Source organism: Ruditapes philippinarum, unplaced genomic scaffold, assembly GCF_026571515.1.
Source record: "Ruditapes philippinarum isolate M1 unplaced genomic scaffold, ASM2657151v2 ctg76_1_1_1_1, whole genome shotgun sequence".
NCBI lineage: Eukaryota > Metazoa > Mollusca > Bivalvia > Venerida > Veneridae > Ruditapes > Ruditapes philippinarum.
In genome coordinates, this window is record NW_026858000.1 from 203,232 (window position 1) to 225,650 (window position 22,419).

Here is a 22,419-nt window from a genome sequence, read left to right on the forward strand (position 1 = left end):
AAGAAAGAATTATGGTTTGTAAGCACTGCGCTTCCTCTCAATATACTTGACCATTGTATAAAATTGTATTGAATTCCAACCTGTAGATTTCATGTTATGCTCTGCAACAAGGAAAAGTAACAAAGGGCAATCACTCTATAATTACTCTGGACAGAGTTATGGTTATGGGTCTTGTGCACTGCACTTTCTCTCCATACGTTTGACCTTTGTATGAAGTAGTTTTGAATTCCAACTAGTTGTTTTCATGTTGTGCTCTGGACAAGAAAGAGCAATGGAAAAGTAACAAAGGGCAATCACTCTATAATTACTCTGGATAGAGTTATGGTTCTTATGCACAGCACTTTCTCTTATTGTGCTCAACCATTGTATGAAGCTGTTTTGAATTCCAACCAGTACTTTTCAAGTTATGCTCCGGACAAGGAAAAGTAACAAAGGCCACTAACTCTGTTACTAGTCAAGATGGAAATATGGTTCTTGTGCACTGCACTTCCTCTCAATGGTCTTGACCATTGTATGAAGTTGTATTGAATTCCATCCAGTAGTTTTCAAGTTATGCTCCGCAACAAGGAAAAATAACAAAGGGCAATTACTCTAATTAATCAAGATGGAGTTATGGTTCTTGTGCACTGCACTTCCTCTCAATGTGCTTGACCAATGTATGAAATTGTATTGAATTCAAACATTAGTCTTCAAGTTAAGCTCCGGACAAAAAAAGCTATGGAAAAGTAACAAAGGACAATAACTCTGTAATTACTTTAGATAGAGTTATGGTTTTTGCGCACTGCACTTCCTCTTATTGTGCTTGACCATTGTATGTAGTTTTTTTGAATTCCAACAAGTAGTTTTCAAGTTATGCCCCGGACAAGGAAAAGTAACAAAGGGCAATAACTCTGTAATTAGTCAAGATAGAGTTATGGTTCTTGTGCACTGCACTTCCTCTCAATGTGCTTAACCATTGTATGAAGTTGTATTGAATTCCAATCATTAGTTTTCAAGCCCCGGACAAGGAAAATGCAACAAACCGCTTGACCAACCGACAGACCGACCAACCAACCGACCGACCACCGGGTGACTCCTATATACATAATATATATAATAATTAGTTTTGCAAGAGCTTTAATTTTAGGGGTACCACTGCATTTATGCCATGCAACTACAAAATTTTCTCTATGCACTGAAAGAAAGGCAAGCGCATTACACAAATTCAGAAGGTAAAATGTTAAATGTGTGAATTCAAATTAGACAACTTGTTTGTTCATCAGTGAAATATGGGCAAATCCTTTGGATAAGGTAATTTACCACCTATTAAGCTATCCACTCATAAATCTTACTATTTTCTCATCTCAACTGAACCTCTCTTTTTTCATTTTTTGGTTGGATTTTAAGTCGCACCAACACAGAATAGGTCATAAAGTGACTATTAGTGGAGGAAGATCTCAGGTGCCTCTCAGTGCATTATTTCAGGCACCAGCGGGCACCTGGGTAGAACCACCGACGTTCAATAAACTAGCTGGATAGCTTCCTCACTTTAAAGTATCCAAAGTCTCTGGCAGGAAGCGAACCAACAGCAGTGCGAGGTAAGTGGTTTTAAGTCAATGACTTTAACCACTCAGCTACGGATGCCCTAACTTACCTCTTTTTAATACTGATAATACATGATCATTTTAGTTTTATATTTTATAAATAAACATAAACTTTACCTCTGATAGTTTAAGAGCTGTATATAAGGCTACAGTTTGACTTTTATAAAACAACATTGACCAACCAGCCACAAATCCGGCTACAAGTCCATGTAATGCCTCATCCTTCTCCCGTAACCATCGTAACAAACAATTCAATACCTAAACAAGTAAAATATCACATATCATTGTAACTATCGTAACAAACAATTCAATGCCTTAACAAGTAAAATATCATATATCATTGTAACCATCTTAACAAACAATTCAATGCCTAAATAAGTAAAATATCACAAAACAATCACATATCATTAAAACATTGAACCACAGCCTACTGTATACTCATACAACCATTGCAGACTAAGATCAGCTGACACATCTGTGCTTTCTGACTGTGGTTTGCACTGTTTTCTATTCAGTGAGTACACATTTTGAAATTGTCCCATAAATTTAATAAAAGAATAGTTTTGTTCAGATTAATAGGGACAATTCCTGTGAAAATATTCAGGAATACCTGTCAAAAGAGGCAAAGAGAAAATTCTACAGTAGTCAACAATAACGAATTCATAACGTTTGAAAGTTTCAACTGGTTATATTTGTCAGAGAGTTTGGGAGAAAAAAATATCCATTGGAAATATTACCCATTAACTTCTTTAAAAAAATAGGCCTAAAAAAATGCCTGTCCTGTCAGTGGTCTTCACCACTTCTGAAGCACTCTTCACCAAATTAAATACAATATAATACTCACTCTATAGATTCCTACAAAACTTGCTAAGAAGGCACCAAGTTGGAAGTTGTTTATATGGACTAGGGATTTTATCACAGACTTGGGTTGTTTGAACACACGACTTATTGAACTAACTAGTTTGACTGCTCCTTGTAACGCATATCCTATACCAAACATCTTTACACTACCCTGAAATCAATTAGATCAATAACATCAATATCTTTCATGTATTCTAAGCATTTTTGAGCACAAAATGTAAAAGAAAACTGTACCTTTCAATGGACCTAAAAGTTTGTATTATAATATTTGAAGAAATTTTTAAGATAAATCACTCCTAATTTTATGAAGAAAGTAAGAAAATAGAGTTTCCTCCCTTATATTATAGAGGAATTTTATTTTATTTTTTTTTGTATTCAAACTGACACTGCTTTAATTATATATGGGAACTTTAAAGTTTTTTTATTGATTGAGACTTATCACCACTATGTTAGTGACTGAAGTCAGAAGTAAATGGAATCAGACCCACAGCTGTGATGGCAAAATGATTCCCTGTAGATCCTTAATATCTTTACAAGCTAATATTAATCTTCAAAAACTTAAATCTAAAATTTGTTCCTTGATTTATTCCCTGCATGGTTAAAACAATAGGTGTAACATAAGACAACACACAAAATGATATTCTGTACTTAAAAACAGTCCTTAAGTCCTGTCAGGGGAAAGCCCATGTTAGTTTGTGTTTTGGTAATACAGTATCTCAGCAGATGGTGTACTTTTTCAGCCTCCCACAATAACTAACCAGTAATTATCCAATTTTTCTGCAAGTGACTGACTACTAATCCCACATGATTTCTGAATCAGTGGGGAGAAACAAATGGTCATTAGATTCAATATTCAAGATCAATTTTCAGGAGCAATTTTGCCTTGTCAGCCACCCCTGGATTACAATTCAATTCTCTTTCTATTTAGCTAGCGTTATGGATCTTGGTTAAATACCTATAGCAATGACCCAAAAGATATCAGATATGTTTCAATTAAGAAAATATCTTTTACTTTCAATAGTTAATGAGAAATAAATTTGCATGAAAAAAGCTTAACCAAATGTTCTGTTATTATTTTGGACACCTTGGTGAGTCGGATAGCTTTCTCTGTTCATTTTCAAAAACTTAGCCGAGAAATTAGTTCCAAAAGCAACAGTGTTTTACACATAGGAAAGTAGAAGTAAAGCTTACTTCTAAAACATAATACACACAACCGTGTCCATGCTTGCATAGATAATGTTTGGGACATTGCCTCAACCATCGAACAACCGGTCCATAAGATCTTTTCTGATTGGCTGTCGTAGAGGTATGGTTATGATGTGGACCATTTCTGTTAATATCTATAACCTCACCATCCATATCATTTGGAACAACTTCTTCTACTCCTGACATTTCAGCAGAGCCAAATATTTTTCTGGAAATAAAAGAGAATAAAACCAACTATAAAGGATGGAACAATTGCCAACAACATCAATAATTTACAAACAAATGATGTCACAAAAAGTAGCAGATTTATTAGTTTATTCTTTTCCTTGTGATAATCATTTTTAGAAGCAGATGCCTCTACAGTTTGTTTAACTTTTTGTCAATTTAAGACAGCAGTAAACTGTATTAAAATTCTGTCCTTGAATTCCTATGTCAGAGGCTGATAATGGAAGTATACAGCACATTTAACCTGTTGATTTTTTTTTAATGGACTTTGCCAGCTCCATTCATAGGGATAGTTCAATAACAAATTTGGGGATAAGAGAGAAAATTAAAGTTAATCAGGCAACAGGATAGAGCTTAATCAGTCTGCATGGACGTGCTTTAAACTGATGTCTAAGGGTAATCACTTTCAGTTTCAGCAGAGTTAGGTTAAAATTATGTTACTTAACACTATTTATCCAAATACATATATATTATTTAAGCTTTAGTATAAACTTCAGTTATTTAAATCACTTTCAAGTCCATTTCATGGACCCAGAATTTTATCATTAAAGAATTTATGAGTTTGATGCCTAAATCCTTGCACTGTGGTTAAGGTGTTCCAACCCAGGAATTATGAGTTCAGACCTACTCAGGTCTTGGACTTGAGCATAATGAAATTTATAAGTTGCAAAAATTTTGTTTCATAATTTTGCTAAAATAAATATGTTTAAGATGTGAAAAGTAGAGTCCTTAATTAACCTCTTAAGGACAGTGTTTATTGCTTTACTGCTTTGATAAGCCAGGGGTGGTACCAAGATTTTTTGCTAGGGCTTATAATCACTGTCTCTTATAAACTTAAATATCATCACAAAATACCAACTTATAATGCCTTTTTCATAAAGCAATCTTGACAAAATTACAAAATTCTAAGAATTCTTTCCAATTTGTATCAACTAGTCTTATATCTTTTTTGTTAGATTTCTTACCAGAGGATTATTATAGAGTCCTTGGAAAAATGAAAATGTCAAGTTATTTAACTACATGCTAAACTTCTATGGGGTGAATTTCATTGTGTCACAACTCAAACACACAATGAAAAGTAACCATTATTCATTAAGCTTCATTTCTTAGCAGACCAAAATATCCTGTAAAGTCATAAAATGCTTTTAACTAAAATGAGGAAGAATATCCACTAATAAAGGTTATATGAACTTTCAGACCCTCTGACAGTTTCATTGCCAGCTGACAGTTTAATTGATAAAATCTGCAGGTGATTTCTGCAGAGTCAGAAATAATTAACAAGCATCTACAAGATCCGGAGTCAATTACCAAGCACCTAGCTGAAGTAGAATACCAATTATCAAACACCTACATGAAGCAGATGAAGAAATGAGCAGACCTCTGTATGACATGATTAACAGGCTACCTGCAGACGGTAATGCTTAGTTAAGAATTACCAAACAGTATCAAATGGTAGACAAACTCATACTTACTTTGCTTTGACTTATTTTAATGTTATTCTAATGTAATTGGAGTGAAACAGCATCCACACAAATCAGAACTTGTGTCTAATTAGCTTACCTCAAGCATATGATCATTTTTATCTCCTCCAAAACTTGAGTATTAATTCTGTCATCATAATTTGATACAAATTTTGACAACCAAAACTGTTTTGGGGTGATCAAAGTGTTTTAAGTTTCTTGTTTAATTCATGATAAATCTCACACTACATGATTTCAAGGTTCAAAATGAAGTCACTTGTAGTCCAACTACTATAGAAAAAACCCTGCAACTATGGTTCAAAAAGACCAGTTATTGCATGTCTTAAAGGATAATTTGAAAACTTTCTTAAACTTCAGCTGTCATTGCCCCTCAAATATTTCTAGCACACACTAGCAAAATGTACTAAGAATGGCAAGAAGACATGGGCATAATTATTGTACTAAGGTAGACTAGAAAACAAGAATTGTAAAATTAAGGTGGGCAAGAGGTCATGAGCATACTGTATTCAGAGGGGCAAGATAACATTAGCTAAAAATTAATGTACTATATATGGGCAAAAAATAACAAAATCTACAAATTAATGTCCTCACAAAATATTATCTAACAATATTTTCTGTATAAAAATAATCAAGAAACTTTTCAGAAAAAAAATTTAGAATCTTCCATAAGACTGGAAGAAACAACTGTTACTCGCAATTGTATGAAAGTGTGTGTTTTATAAACAGATTATATAAGTGCATGCATCTTTAAATTTTCATGCATGAATAGCTGAAACATGTGATCAGTTTTTGCTCTTTAAGACAAAGTGTAATTTTCAGAAAACATTTCTGTGACTTCTGTTTTTATGCTATGCTTTATAGCTAGAGTCTGGTGAATGCATGATGTAGTGTATAAGCAGTTTTTCAGCATAGGCATTTTGAAAACTATTCACTGTTACAGTTACTTATCAATCACTGTCACAGTTAACTGATATTCTTTTTACTTTTCTGCACAAACGAATTCTTTGTTTCTAAAGATTTCTTTCTTTCTCAGACATATCTCTCTTTGTTTTTTTAGGCCATCATAAAACAAAAAACAAAAATTATTTAATTACAAAATTCTCATACATTTCAGTCCAGACAGACTTCAGTAAAGATAATAAACTGACAGCAATTATGTATAGATGTGTAAGATTTCAACAAGATTATTTTGTTTTGTTTGGTTTTACGGAGCACCGACACAATTGAGGTTAAATGGCCCCGAAACAGGAAAGATCATTTTGGCTAACCTTGGGTGTTACAATCTTAAAGCAACATCACGTGTTTCAAAACCACCTCACCTGTTCGAGCTAAGAGATGCATAGACTAAAATTATTCCTGGCACCCATTTAGTTGGCTCTTACGATTACACAGGGATGACAGACAACAGAGAAGTGATCCCTATATGTCACTGCTACTCTGTAGCAGATGACACAAAAATGACTTTAACCCTTAACTTCAGCAAATGAAAATAATTAGCTATGGCCACCTGTATAGAGCCAGGGAAGCCTGCAAAACCTTGCCATTTGACCTGAGGTTGTACACTTTTTCATGTTCCGAAACTTGATAATGGACAGTTCCAAAATATACCTAAGGGGTGCTTGGTCAAACCTAAGCACTGTCATTCAATGACTGTACCCATGTGCATCACTGTCACAATTTTACATTTCGCAACATTTACAAACACCATATTGCAATTTGGTTCTTCTTTTATTTTTTGGTTGTGTTTTATGCTGCACCAACACACTATAGCTCATAATTATTGGGACTTTCTTTGTGTACTGGTGGAGGAAGACTTCAGTAGAACCACCGACGTCCCTAAGCCAGCTGGCTAGCTTCTTCACATACAAGAATCCAAAATCCCTGTTAGGATTCAAACCCTCAGTGGTAAAGGGCAAGAGGTTTGAAGTCAACCACTTTATCCACTCATCCAAGGACACCCTTCATATTACTATAAGACATACCATTATTTTGCCACTCATACAGAACCAAATATTATAGAGTAGCTTTATGCCCAATACAGGACACAAACTTGTTTCTTTCCATGACACCAACAGACTTACCACGAGTTTGATCTGATAACAATATCTTATATCTTAATAATTCAACTTACTTTAATATTGACAATGTCCCATCTGGTAGCCCACCAGCTTTTCTGAAAATAGAAAAAATTTTTTTTACCAGCATTCTGTTTTTACTGACTTATGGCTCCACAGTTATACTTCTTTTTTTAACCAAATGACTTTTTTAACTAAAAGGTCTAAATAAGTGTATGATGTTTCAACCCATTTCATTCAGCTAAGTTTTGGAGATCCCAACTTGCATGCAAAAACTTAACGAAAGTCTGTCACTAATGCCGATGTGAGTGCAATACCTCTCCCTATCCTTCAAACAGAGATGCTTATTAAAACAAGAACACCGCGTAACACTTGTCTGTTAAAAAGTCAAAGTTAAAAAGGGGCATAAATAAAAATATATTGCTTTCAGAGTTATGCCCCTTGTCTAACAACTGCACCTTGTCAGGATAAGCAAGTTTTGATCTGTGATGAGATTTGAACCCACAGCAGTGAGGGCAAGTGGTTCAGAGTCAGCAACCTGAATGACTCAGCAATGGAGGCCTCCCAAGAGAGATTAACTAAATCATTCAGTTGACACTATACATAATTACATGTATATCTGAATTTATCAGCAAACATGGAACTTAAACCTTTACAAGTTAACAGATTACATTATATTTAAACAATCCCAGAGCGATTAAAAAAATAAATGTTTTATAAAGAGTGACAACTTGAAATGTGCACCCATTAACAGTGAACAAAAGCAACTTGTTGGGTCTGGCAGGTGACAATGAAGTATTACTTCAACTGTTTTATGACAGTAAATTCATGTTACCACAATGTTAACAGCAAGTGCCACCAATAAATTAATGTTTACTGTGAATTCATAATCCATTCAACTGTAAATAAAATCCACTCCAGTTACTAAGTATTGTGTTTCTGTACATAATTAAACTTGCCGTGAAGTTGGCATGGTTTTTTTGGTAATTAGACATTGTTGAGTTGTAATAAAGCAACATTAAACTGGTGTATTTTATATGACAATTGTTTCCAGTTTAATACCTAAATCTTTGTGATTAATCTTCTATCATGATGGTGACAGTTATGGGAGAAAATAAAACTGGACAACAAAGAATGCACAGTCAGTCAAATCTCTAAAACACAGGGGAAAAAGAAACATAACTCAGCTTTTAATTTATAATGTCTCAAGGTTTTAAGAACATTTAATTCCTACATGAAAATTTCAATTTGTTTTTGAAATAAAAATATATTGTTTCGCTTAACTTTACATAACAGTACTTCCATTTACACTTTGTTCCATGCAACACTCTTCTTACAATGAAGCAATATTGTACACAACTAACACTATACACAATTTTCTTAAACCATACATTACATTCTTGTATCATCAACATTGTGTAAAACTTTCTAACAACAAGACTATCTAACATCAAAAATTGTAAACAACTTTCTAACAGCAAAGTTTGTACACAAATACGTTCTATCAAACACTGTACACAACTTTCTAACATCAAAGATTATACACAACTTTCTAACACAACTTTCTTTCATCAAAGATCAAACACAACTTTCTAACACAACTTTCTTTCATCAAAGATTATACACAACTTTCTAACACAACTTTCTTTCATCAAAGATTGTACAAACTCTCTTCTACCATGCAATATAAATATTATTCTTCCAATCAATGTACACTGCTAAATCTACCAAGCAATGTAAACAACTCTCTTCTACCAAGCAAAGTACACAACTTTCTTCTATCAAGCAATGTAAACAACTCACTTCTATCAAGCAATTCAAACAACTTTCTTCTTCCAATCAATGAACACAACTTTCTTCTACCAAGCAATGTAAACAACTCTCTTCTACCAAGCAATGTAAACAACTCTCTTCTACCAAGCAATGTAAACAACTCTCTTGTACCAAACAATGTAAACAACTCCTTCTACCAAGCAATGTAACCAACTCTCTTCTACCAAGCAATGTAAACAACTCTCTAGTACCAAACAATGTAAACAACTCTCCTCTATCAAGCAATGTAAACAACTCACTTCTACCAAGCAATGTAAACAACTCTCTTCTACCAAGCAATGTACACAACTCTCTTCTACCAAGCAATGTAAACAACTCTCTTCTTCCAAGCAATGTAAACAACTCTCTTCTACCAAGCAATGTAAACAACTCTCTTCTACCAAGCAATGTAAACAACTCTCTTCTACCAAGCAATGTAAACAACTCTCTTCTACCAAGCAATGTAAACAACTCTCTTCTACCAAGCAATGTAAACAACTCTCTTCTATCAAGCAATGTAAACAACTCACTTCTTCCAAGCAATGTAAATAACTCTCTTCTACCAAGCAATGTAAACAACTCACTTCTATCAAGCAATGTAAACAACTTACTTCTATCAAGCAATGTAAACAACTCTCTTCTACCAAGCAATGTAAACAACTCACTTCTATCAAGCAATGTAAACAACTCTCTTCTACCAAGCTATGTAAACAACTCACTTCTACCAAGCAATGTAAACAATCTCTTCTACTAAGCAATGTAAACAACTCTCTTATATCAAGACATGTACACAGGTCTCTTCTTACAGACAATGTACACAACCATCTTCTACCAAACAATGTACACAACTCCCTTCTACCAAGCAATTTTCACAACTCCCTTCTATCAAGCAATGTATACAACTCCCTTCTATCAAGCACTGTAAACAACTTACTTCTATCAAGCAATGTACACAACTCACTTTTATCAAGCAATGTAAACAACTCACTTCTATCAAGCAATGTAAACAACTTACTTCTATCAAGCAATGTAAACAACTCTCTTCTATCAAGCAATGTAAACAACTCACTTCTTCCAAGCAATGTAAACAACTCTCTTCTACCAAGCAAAATAAACAACTCTCTTGTACCAAACAATGTAAACAACTCACTTCTACCAAACAATGTAAACAACTCTCTTCTATCAAGCAATGTAAACAACTCACTTCTATCAAGCATTGTAAACAACTCTCTTCTATCAATCAATGTAAACAACTCACTTCTATCAAGCAATGTAAACAACTCACTTCTATCAAGCAATGTAAACAACTCTCTTCTACCAAGCAATGTAAACAACTCACTTCTATCAAGCAATGTAAACAACTCTCTTCTACCAAGCTATGTAAACAACTCACTTCTACCAAGCAATGTAAACAATCTCTTCTACTAAGCAATGTAAACAACTCTCTTATATCAAGACATGTACATAGGTCTCTTCTAACAGACAATGTAAACAACTCACTTCTACCAAATAATGTACACAACTCTCTTCTATCAAGCAATGTAAACAACTCACTTCTATCAAGCATTGTAAACAACTCTCTTCTATCAAGCACTGTAAACAACTTACTTCTATCAAGCAATGTACACAACTCACTTCTATCAAGCAATGTAAACAACTCTCTTCTATCAAGCAATGTAAACAACTCACTTCTTCCAAGCAATGTAAACAACTCTCTTCTACCAAGCAAAATAAACAACTCTCTTGTACCAAACAATGTAAACAACTCACTTCTACCAAACAATGTAAACAACTCTCTTCTATCAAGCAATGTAAACAACTCACTTCTATCAAGCATTGTAAACAACTCTCTTCTATCAATCAATGTAAACAACTCACTTCTATCAAGCAATGTAAACAACTCACTTCTATCAAGCAATGTAAACAACTCTCTTCTACCAAGCAATGTAAACAACTCACTTCTATCAAGCAATGTAAACAACTCTCTTCTACCAAGCTATGTAAACAACTCACTTCTATCAAGCAATGTAAACAATCTCTTCTACCAAGCAAAATAAACAACTCTCTTGTACCAAACAATGTAAACAACTCACTTCTACCAAACAATGTAAACAACTCTCTTCTATCAAGCAATGTAAACAACTCACTTCTATCAAGCATTGTAAACAACTCTCTTCTATCAAGCACTGTAAACAACTTACTTCTATCAAGCAATGTACACAACTCACTTCTATCAAGCAATGTAAACAACTCACTTCTATCAAGCAATGTAAACAACTTACTTCTATCAAGCAATGTAAACAACTCTCTTCTATCAAGCAATGTAAACAACTCACTTCTTCCAAGCAATGTAAACAACTCTCTTCTACCAAGCAAAATAAACAACTCTCTTGTACCAAACAATGTAAACAACTCGCTTCTACCAAACAATGTAAACAACTCTCTTCTATCAAGCAATGTAAACAACTCACTTCTATCAAGCATTGTAAACAACTCTCTTCTATCAATCAATGTAAACAACTCACTTCTATCAAGCAATGTAAACAACTCACTTCTATCAAGCAATGTAAACAACTCTCTTCTACCAAGCAATGTAAACAACTCACTTCTATCAAGCAATGTAAACAACTCTCTTCTACCAAGCTATGTAAACAACTCACTTCTACCAAGCAATGTAAACAATCTCTTCTACTAAGCAATGTAAACAACTCTCTTATATCAAGACATGTACATACGTCTCTTCTAACAGACAATGTAAACAACTCACTTCTACCAAATAATGTACACAACTTCCTTCTATCAAGCAATGTTCACAACTCCCTTCTATCAAGCATTGTAAACAACTCACTTCTATCAAGCAATGTAAACAACTCACTTCTACCAAGCAATGTATACAACTCTCTTCTACCAAGCAATGTAATTAACTGCCTTCTATCAGGCAATGTACACAACTCTTCTTCTACCAAGCAATGTATACAACTCCCTTCTACCAAGCAATGTTCACAACTCTCTTCTTACAGGCAATGTACACAACTCTCTTCTACCAAACAATGTATACAACTCACTTCTATCAAGCAATGTTCACAACTCTCTTCTACCAAGCAATGTACACAACTCTCTTCTACCAAGCCATGTACACAACTCTCTTCTACCAAGCAATGTACACAACTCTTCTTCTACCAAGCAATGTATACAAAACTTTCTTGTACCAAACAATGTAAACAACTCACTAAAATCTACCAAGCAATGTAAACAACACTTTTCTTATAGGCAATGTACACAACTCTCCTCTATCAAGCAATGTAAAAAACTCATTTCTACCAAGCAATGTTAACAACTCTCTTCTATCAAGGTATGTACACAACCCTCTTCTACCAGGCAATGTAAACAACTCATTTCTACCAAGCAATGTTAACAACTCACTTTTACCAAGCAATGTACACAACTCTCTTCTACCAAGTATTCTTTTATTCCAAGAATGTACAAAACTCAGTTCTACAGAACAATGCACACATCTTTCAACAAGTCTAGATAATGTCATATAGAAAATAGGATATTTGTCAACTTGCTTGAGTGAAAACTGGGTATTTGTGTTTAATGCAAATTTATCAGTTCTGGGGCCCCATCAAGAAAGTGAAAAATTAAATTTCATGACTAGAGTTTCATATGCAGTAATTGATGGGCCTTGCACATGGCCTGTACACTATTACCAGTATGTTATGATGTTTATAGCATTTATATGAAACTGGCTGACACCAACAGCATACTTTACTGGCTGTTATAATTGAAACATAACTCTTATAGCCTGCATTCAGTGATGCTATCTACAGCATTAAGGGATTAACCATTATTACTTTATTAATATTAATGGTAAATTGCCGTGGTAAATTTTCTCAACACTGACATTTTACAGGCTTCTCAGCTAACATTTCTAAAATCTTTTATTCCAATTTAAGTAATCCGAGTTTTTTTACCTCATTACTTCTGCGGAGATATTGGGTTGGCACGGGAAATTAATCGGTTTAGTTTCTAAATCTGTTAAAGTATCAAATCAATTCATGCATTAGTCTCGGCTTTTTTGTTGTTTACTTTTCGGATAATGCAGCTTTATGTAACAGTTGAAATTAGTTTGCAAAAATATTAGATTCACATCATTTCGGTTTCAGTTTTATTCTAATGTTGGGAAATTCATAAGGAAGCAAAAAAAATGTTGAAAACTTTATTTTGTTTTTTTATTCATATTCAAATATAATGAAAAAAAAATATTATAAGAGTAACTGGTCTCCTTCAAATGGATTTTGCTAGCAAGGTTTTATGAAAGTACAGTCCACTTTGGATACAACAAGGTCGTCAGGACTTCGCCTGGTTCCCTGTTATAACCAAGTCTTCTTATAACTGGGACAGATTAAATTGAAATATCTGACACCATTGGGCTTCATTTATTCCACATCGTGTGGTAGTTATTTTAAAATCCTTCAATGCATGACAAAGTTACAGTCCAGACACGATTGTGTGAAATTTTAAACTCTAATTCTGAAATTGTGAACCTTCAAACTGTAAGTGTGACCTTGACCTTTGAGGTGGGGACATGGTCCTTAGACATGACACATCTTCATGATGTAGTATACATTTGTGCCAAGTTATTTTAAAATCATTCAATACTTAATAAAGTTACAATCTGGACATGAATTTTGTGTAAGTGGGAATGCACAGACAAATGGACAGTGGAATTTTAATATGCTGCCCTTTGGGGCCATAAAATACATTCATTAAATGATTATGTTCTATTTTCACATTTATTATATAGATTTAAATGTAACCAAAAAATTCTAATCATCATACAAACTGTAATAAATGTTGAATTCCTAGAACCCACTAGCATCATAAAAACAGTATAATTAATTAGGACAGGTTTTTGTAGAGATTTTCTTCACAAGGATAGATATATAACTAACAAAACCCAGTCAGCACTCAGACACATTACTTCAGTACCATCTTTCACCATATCTCGTTTCCAATCACCTAGTCTCCTGTTCTTATGTTTTTTTCAAAAAGATGAAGAAAATACCAAAAACCATTTCAAACAAATGGGGAAATAGCTGTCCGCTGGCAGTGATAAATTTGACAAAAAATGAAATATTTATCAATTTTAGTTCCGACTTTTAGTGATTCTGACTCCTGCGAAATATCTGAGGAAAGATAGTTTTCGCGTGGAACAAAAACCAGGCCCCACATTTCAGAGATTTCTCGAGATTTTCTTCCAAGATCAGTCACCGATAAGTGGCAAAGTCAGCAGAAAGATCGACAGTGAAATCTTTGCAGAAGAATTATTCTGACACTGATGGGAGGAGATGGAAGAATGCGATAAAGGAATGAAAAATGCGATGACTATCTGCCATGTTGTCATCTGGCAGTGTATTCTGCGATGTCAGAAAGTAACGCTGCGTGTTATTCATACCACTTAGTCTGCAGTGCCGATCTGGTTCCCAGTTAAAACAAGTGTACTTTTAAATATGGTATATGTACTGCATGATTAGTTCATGAGACATTCATATAAGACACATATTTAAAGAAGTTGTCAAAAATTAGTAAAGCAACTGATTCATGAACAGTACATTACAGTTCATGAACCTTTAATCTGAACACAATCATTCTTTTTAAAATAGTGAACTAAAGCTACATTTTGTATTATACATATTTCTGATGACTGTTTGCATTATTACATTTAGAAAGAGGACTTCACTACAAATAGGCTCTAAGCTTTTATAACTAAGACAGAATAAAAAAAATCAATTTAAAAAACTAAATCAATCAGTAATTTTGTACATGACTGCATGAAATGGTGACTACTAAATCCAAGCCAAACAAAAAATTCATCACCATAAATTTATACCTTACTTATAGACACTACATGAACATTTTAAACTGAAACAGAAAACATTCTTAAGTATCAAAGTATTGTGATTCACGCTGTTTTTCCTATAACCCAGTAGGGGTTGTTTCCCTTTACGTATAATATTTCCTTACACAAGAAAGCTGATATGTGCGATCAAAAATCAAGAAATTCATTTCATGTAACACACCAGTAATCCGACAACTTTATATCTGTAAATAATAAAATACTGAAAATAAAATAGTTAATTTTTCCTATGTATTGTTGTTTTTTGGCAGGTCATTTATTACACTCCCGTAATAGAACCCTCATGTCAACATTTTAATTAATGACCCGATATACATTTAATAGTAAACTATTATTTCATTAATCATTTTCTCCCAATGGTTTGAATAAATTCCATGCATAATTGATGGCTTCTGAATCCAGTATCAAATATCCTAAAAATAATGTAGAGATGTGTGACTTATATAGAAAACAACTGAGGATATATTTAATATTTAAATATAAAACCAAATAAAAGTCATTCTCCATCAATATTCAATAATCAAAGTTTACTTTATACACACTGAAGCATAAAATGTTTTAAATATTTAAAAGAAAAGCCATTGTATTCTTGTGGGAACATTGAGAGCATTATGAAATCATCTAATGTTTCAATAACAAATTAATATAGCAAGAGTTTAATACAGACAGTGTTAATATAACTCAAGTCTTGTACTCAAGTCAAGTCTGTATCCTGCACTGCCTGCCGCACTCAAGTCAAGTCTGTATCCTGCACTGCCTGCCGCACTCAAGTCAAGTCTGTATCCTGCACTGCCTGCCACACTCAAGTCAAGTCTGTATCCTGCACTGCCTGCCACACTCAAGTCAAGTCTGTATCCTGCACTGCCTGCCGCACTCAAGTCAAGTCTGTATCCTGCACTGCCTGCCGCACTCAAGTCAAGTCTGTATCCTGCACTGCCTGCCGCACTCAAGTCAAGTCTGTATCCTGCACTGCCTGCCACACTCAAGTCAAGTCTGTATCCTGCACTGCCTGCCGCACTCAAGTCAAGTCTGTATCCTGCACTGCCTGCCACACTCAAGACAAGTCTGTATCCTGCACTGCCTGCCACACTCAAGTCAAGTCTGTATCCTGCACTGCCTGCCACACTCAAGTCAAGTCTGTATCCTGCACTGCCTGCCGCACTCAAGTCAAGTCTGTATCCTGCACTGCCTGCCGCACTCAAGTCAAGTCTGTATCCTGCACTGCCTGCCACACTCAAGTCAAGTCTGTATCCTGCACTGCCTGCCGCACTCAAGTCAAGTCTGTATCCTGCACTGCCTGCCGCACTCGAAGTCAAGTCTGTATCCTGCACTGCCTGCCACACTCAAGTCAAGTCTGTATCCTGCACTGCCTGCCGCACTCAAGTCAAGTCTGTATCCTGCACTGCCTGCCACACTCAAGTCAAGTCTGTATCCTGCACTGCCTGCCACACTCAAGTCAAGTCTGTATCCTGCACTGCCTGCCGCACTCAAGTCAAGTCTGTATCATGCACTGCCTGCCGCACTCAAGTCAAGTCTGTATCATGCACTGCCTGCCACACTCAAGTCAAGTCTGTATCCTGCACTGCCTGCCGGATCAATGTGATGGTTTTGTTTTTTGCACCAAAAGAGTGAGCTGTATGTCCAACTGGCGGTGTGTGTTTGAGGATTTGGCCGGGAGGGGAAGGGGGTGGGGCTTTTGCCTTATGATTATTCTAAGTCAATCAAAGTTCCTGCTTATTTTCATAGGTGGGTAGGCTAATGTTTAAAACTGTTAACACTGTTTCAAAAAGTGCCTATACTATTATCACCTATTTTGTTACAAAGTTGAAATGTACTTGAATAATGTCAGCTTTAAATATCGAGTTATCATACTATTAATACATTTGGTAATAACTGTGCTTTTATAGTGCATGCTGAGCCGTTCATTATTAAAATGAACATGCTAAAATGTTTGCCATCTTCTGCAACCACATTTATACAATTCAGTAAAGAAATGTTGGGTCTTTTTTCCTCAGTATGTTTCCTCTCATTTTTCTGTTTTATTTTCATTTTGTAGAAAGAATCAGTTAATACAATGAACTGAAGAATTTTCTTTGCTTTCACAAGCTTTCTGGTAAAACTATGTGCCAAAAATTTCTCCAATTTCTGACGGGAACCAAAGAAAAAAAAATCCCAAGCTGTTAATCATATCAATTAGTGCCAGTTTTGCCTGGTACTCGGCACATATGGTACATCGCATGTCTGGTGCCCAGCATGCAAAAAAATAATTGACAGGAAGAGCCTACACAATTCCCAACAACCCATTTACATATCGCCTGTTAAAAACAACAGGTGTGCGTAGATAATTGTAAAATTAATTCCTATGGTAGATGGCAGTGGCACACTCTAGACTTGACATATTTCTGTACATATATCAATCACAGTCTTAACAAGCCCATGAACAACAAATCAACATTTTTATTTCTTTCAGTTCAAAGTAAAGTGATGAAAAATCATCTTTTTTCTCTCTCTCTTTCTGTCAGTGATTTTTTTTCACCAGAGATGGGAAAGCAGTTGTTTCATTTATTATTCTAACAAGGATTTTAATCAATTTCAATCAGTGAACCAAACAGAAGTAATCTAAAATGGAATTCGGGAAATCACATTCATTTTAAATATCTTACTTGAGGTCAAAAATTACAGACATTGAGAGTTGTATAGGCCTTTTTTTATATTTGTATTTCAGATATTCATTAATCTTTAACTCACTTAATTTTTTTAATGAACATGTCCAGCTTCCATTGTTAGAACTCTCCATAATCAATTTTGGGGATATCAAAATGAAAATTTGAATGTTGGCCAGCATAATGACTCTAAGAATACTATAGGCATTATGGCTGATTTCTTTCCGTTTTCGGCAAGTACAAAGGTTAAACGAACTCTTGTTTCCAGTGAGGACTTTCAAAACAAAATAAAATCTATCTTAAAGAAATTTATAATAAAAGCTTCCTGGAGAAATACTCTAAAAACTTTAATTTTTACTTTCTTTTCAAACTATAATTGTCATAACATGCAGGAATTTTAGAAAATAAGTGTCTCCTATTCAACTCAAAAGTTATGTATACATTAACACAGATTGAAAAGTTCCTGAACAAAAAAATTCAACCGCTCTTTTAATAAGACTAAGTGATACAATTCTGCTAAATCTGCCACAAAGTTTAACGAAATATTCGCCTATTATTTCACAAAATTCAATTTTGGTACTATAGCACGAGTTTAATAAAGATACAAACAAATATCCTACTGATTAAAGATAATCTAATGTAGCTTTACACCCTTAGAGACTATTGAAATATCTAAGAAAATGGTTATTACTCTATTCTATTTCAAATTTCACAAAAATAAGATGATTTCGCTACTATTTTTGAGACTTTACTTTTTAATTTTGATTTTGCATGCGGTTGTTTTTGATATTTGAAGTCGCCTCGACTTCAAATATCAAAAACAACCGCATGCAAAATCAAAATTAAATTTTTAAACAATTCTCATTTTGTTTGTTTGTTTGACTTAGATTAATTAATGTGAGGTCATTAATTCAGTTCGTAATTTCACCTTGAAATATGTTTATCTGGGGCTCCATTCGTTGTATTAACAAGACGTGTTCTACTGTTTTGGGTGTTTTAATAAAGATAAGCGCTCATTTATAATGTCTTATCTTCAACTAGATTTGACACACCATCATTTCCAACATAATTTTTCATCTTACCTGTCCAATGAAATGAAAGTTAATTTATTGATAAATTTGTCAAAAATGACTCTTCAAATTTGATAAATAGTTGGTGAATTATTGCCAGGGCTAAATAGGGATGGCAAAGTCAGGAAACTCAGATTAAGATGCCGGCATATTCCGGTTGCTGTGATAAGCAGGTGACAGGGCAAAGTCACATTTACCTGACCTTAATTTCGTGTACCTTTCTGACAAGGACATTATTGGTAATAAAATTCTTAACACCCAGTAACAGTCATAATGACACTAAAATCTATTTTACCCTGCTGGAATCAAAAGTGAATAGAATTTATTAGTATACAGAGGCAGAACGGCCTACACTTCTATGCAGCCTGAACAGGCCCTATTCTATTAATTGAATTCCTTCAAATCTTCATCTTGATATCCCTGATAATGCACAATGCCCAAAATGGGAGAAAGTATTTTTTAAAAAGTTCAGAAAGTTAATTGAATGTAATTCATTAGTAAATAACATTGTGTACCATGTGAAATATTTTGTCAAAAATGGCTTTCATTCTTCAATACATGCCAAGATGTTCAATAAACATGTATCTACATACTTACTTCATATAAAACATCTAAAACTTTTTATTATTTTGAAAATCTGCTCCTTTTCGGATTTTTACAAGAATCTGTGAGAATTTTGGGGAAAAAAATCATAATGCAAGAAAAGAAAGCCTAAATCAAAATTTCCCTTATGCCTTTGGGTGAATTTCAGCCAACATTTCTTTGTCAATGTTTGCAGAGAGACCCTGCAACATACTCCTGTATCAATCCAAATTCTGCATAAATTTTCCTGTATTGATCCTTTTAAGAAATCTAATTCTGCCGGATTTGAGCGGGATTTCCAATTTATAATTAAAACGAGGCCGTGAGGAGTGCTTCCATGTTATTACCATGTTTATCAAGTTTTCTGACATCAGCCTATAAAATCAGTAATCTAAGGGACTTGCAATATTTTCAAAACGATGAAAAGATTAGCTAGAAAGTGAAAAGACTAATCAATAAAATTTCATCTAGTTTTGCTAGGGCCGCCATAATATATCACTGACAAAGTTGCTGAATTTTGCTTCCCTTTTATCAACACAGTGCTAAAATACTTTCTTGTAATTTTTGTGCCTTTAAAAAAGAAAAAAAAACAATTTTATTCACAATAACTTGGCAAAGTTTTTAGAGAGCCGCCACTTAGATTATCCGCCACTTCTTATAGCAGACACTAATCATTGCAATAGAATTATGTAAATGAGCATGATCGCACTGCATCAATGGTGTTAAAAATGCCAAGTTTCGACAAATTCCGATCCGATAATTGCTTTAATTTGTCAAAATAAAATTACATTCAATTAACTTTCACACCATAACTTTAACTCTGTTAAATCTGCCAGCATAATTCTTTTTATTAATTTTAATTATTCACAAATATTATTAAAATTAAACACTGTGCTAAGATCAAGGACTCATAAATAGATTACTCAAATTGACACAAGATGCTGTTTTGTTGTTGTTGTTTTTTTTTGTATTTGTGAAAGCAGTCAAGAATTTTTTAAAGATTTAATTTTAAAAACACTATACATGTACATAAAACAGTAAATACAGCCTGGTAGTAGATAATGTTTTACTTTGAGGATTTGGTTCAAAATACTATACCTAAAATGAGGATCTACCTCCACCATTAATGGTTTGTATAAAGAAGTTTGCAGAGAAACCAGTTAGAATTGCACCATAAAGAATCAAGGAAAAACTCATTAGACCACATATTGGATGCATGATTGAAACACCAGTAATCTTGTGTTAAGCTAGTGTTAATACTCAAATAAACATACAAACAAATCCTTTAATATATTACAAACAGAATAACAAAAACCTTGTTCAATTTTTGTCACCGTTTTGTTCTTATTTTTGTATATTTTACATTTATCAATTGTAAGAGACGATAAAGCTCTTCTACGTTTCATAAAAATGTTTAATTTATGTCTAATATGCAGATCCTTTCAAAATTAACTCCGTCAATATTGTTTTTTCTTTAATCATGATTGGAGCGTTTCTGATAAACGACGGTGGAAATGCAATATTCTCATCAATCAATCATTCTTTACAAAAATACTTTAATCTTCAGTCTTCTACTTAGGTATTGAACAAATATGAGGCATTGAAATTTTATCAAAATCTTAAACAAAACTTTTCATATCTCCCCATGGTGAAAACTGCAGTGTTTGTTTGAATTTGACGTTTTCAATTGCTGTTTATACTTCGCTAAGTCAGGAAACGTGTTTGCTACTGACACGTTCAAAACATATCTCGCCACACTTGAGGAATATTTACCATTAAATTCCATGCGAATTTTCAGTTGCTGATAAACTTTCCCATCGAAATGATCAATTTTGGAAAACTGTAAGCTTACATCAAAGTTCGCGTAATCGTGTTTGGCCTATTTTTGTCGTTCTTCGCTCTTGTAAGGAATTAAGTAATCAATCCGCTATCTCAACATGCCAACTTAGTCTCGACTTTCAAAAAAATAACACAATTTTCTCATAAACTTACTCCATATGGGGTTACATGAGGGATTTACTTCTGAAATCCCTTCCTGCTAAAACTTCTGGAACGAGTGACCTTCTATAAATATTTCACTACCCCAAGACGATATTCAAAATAATTCAAAAATTTCAAGCGTTTTGAAAGTTGGCATCATGTGAGGACTGCATTTTTCCAGAGATACAGTTCCCTACAAGTAAAGACTGCCTAGCTACCTTAATTAATGTCTACTTGATTTTCCCATGTAATTTACTTGTCAGTTTCCATTTCAAAAAGTTATTTATTAACCTCTCACATTTTGTAAAATACATTGATAAAGTGAAAATTATTATTCATTTACCCTCTTTCGTTGAAAAAACTTGTATTGGTACAACACACCCTCAAAGTGAAATGTTTATCTATTTTGTAAAATTTTGTAAAATATGTGAATTATTGAAGTGAAAATTATGGATAATTTACTAATTCATTTACCTTTTGATTTTAAAGTGAATATTACTCATTCACCTTGTTGAAATTAAAATACACCCTCAAAGTGGAAATCATTATTCACTTAAATTTGTGTAAAATACACATTTTAAAGATCAAATCATAGAACTAAAATATACTACAATAGAACAAAAATCAGTTGGTTGTCATGCAAATGAGAAATTTCAAAGATTTGTCAATCACTTAGTCAAGTACTATATTGATTTCTGAGTATTATAGCAGATTTATTATCTCTTCAATTATGTAATTATTTCATTATATCACACATCATATTTTACTGATTGGGCAAATGACTGCAATAACTTTCACCTGTAATGTTTTTATATGAGAGCTTCCAGCAATATGTCAGGCTAGAATCCTGTAAATCATCAGACTAGCTTTAATGGATCTGCTGAATTTCTTAAATGGACCTAATTCTCCAGTTATGAATCAAATTTTCGGACATCAAGATGCAAATTTGATGTAAGTTAGC

General features: G+C 33.8%; 1 protein-coding gene across 3 annotated transcripts in view; it reads right to left on the reverse strand.

Annotated features, from left to right (window-relative positions):
• LOC132751750 (transmembrane protein 135-like) overlaps nt 1–22,419 on the reverse strand; it is an 82,439-nt gene that overhangs the window by 4,039 nt on the left and 55,981 nt on the right. For all 3 annotated transcript variants that reach the window (XM_060741982.1, XM_060741983.1, XM_060741981.1), the window contains 4 exons: nt 7,488–7,529; nt 3,636–3,858; nt 2,428–2,595; nt 1,701–1,841 (listed from right to left, as the gene is read on the reverse strand). In XM_060741982.1, the coding sequence (XP_060597965.1) occupies nt 1,701–1,841; nt 2,428–2,595; nt 3,636–3,858; nt 7,488–7,529 (574 nt within the window). The remainder of the gene's footprint in view (nt 1–1,700; nt 1,842–2,427; nt 2,596–3,635; nt 3,859–7,487; nt 7,530–22,419) is intronic.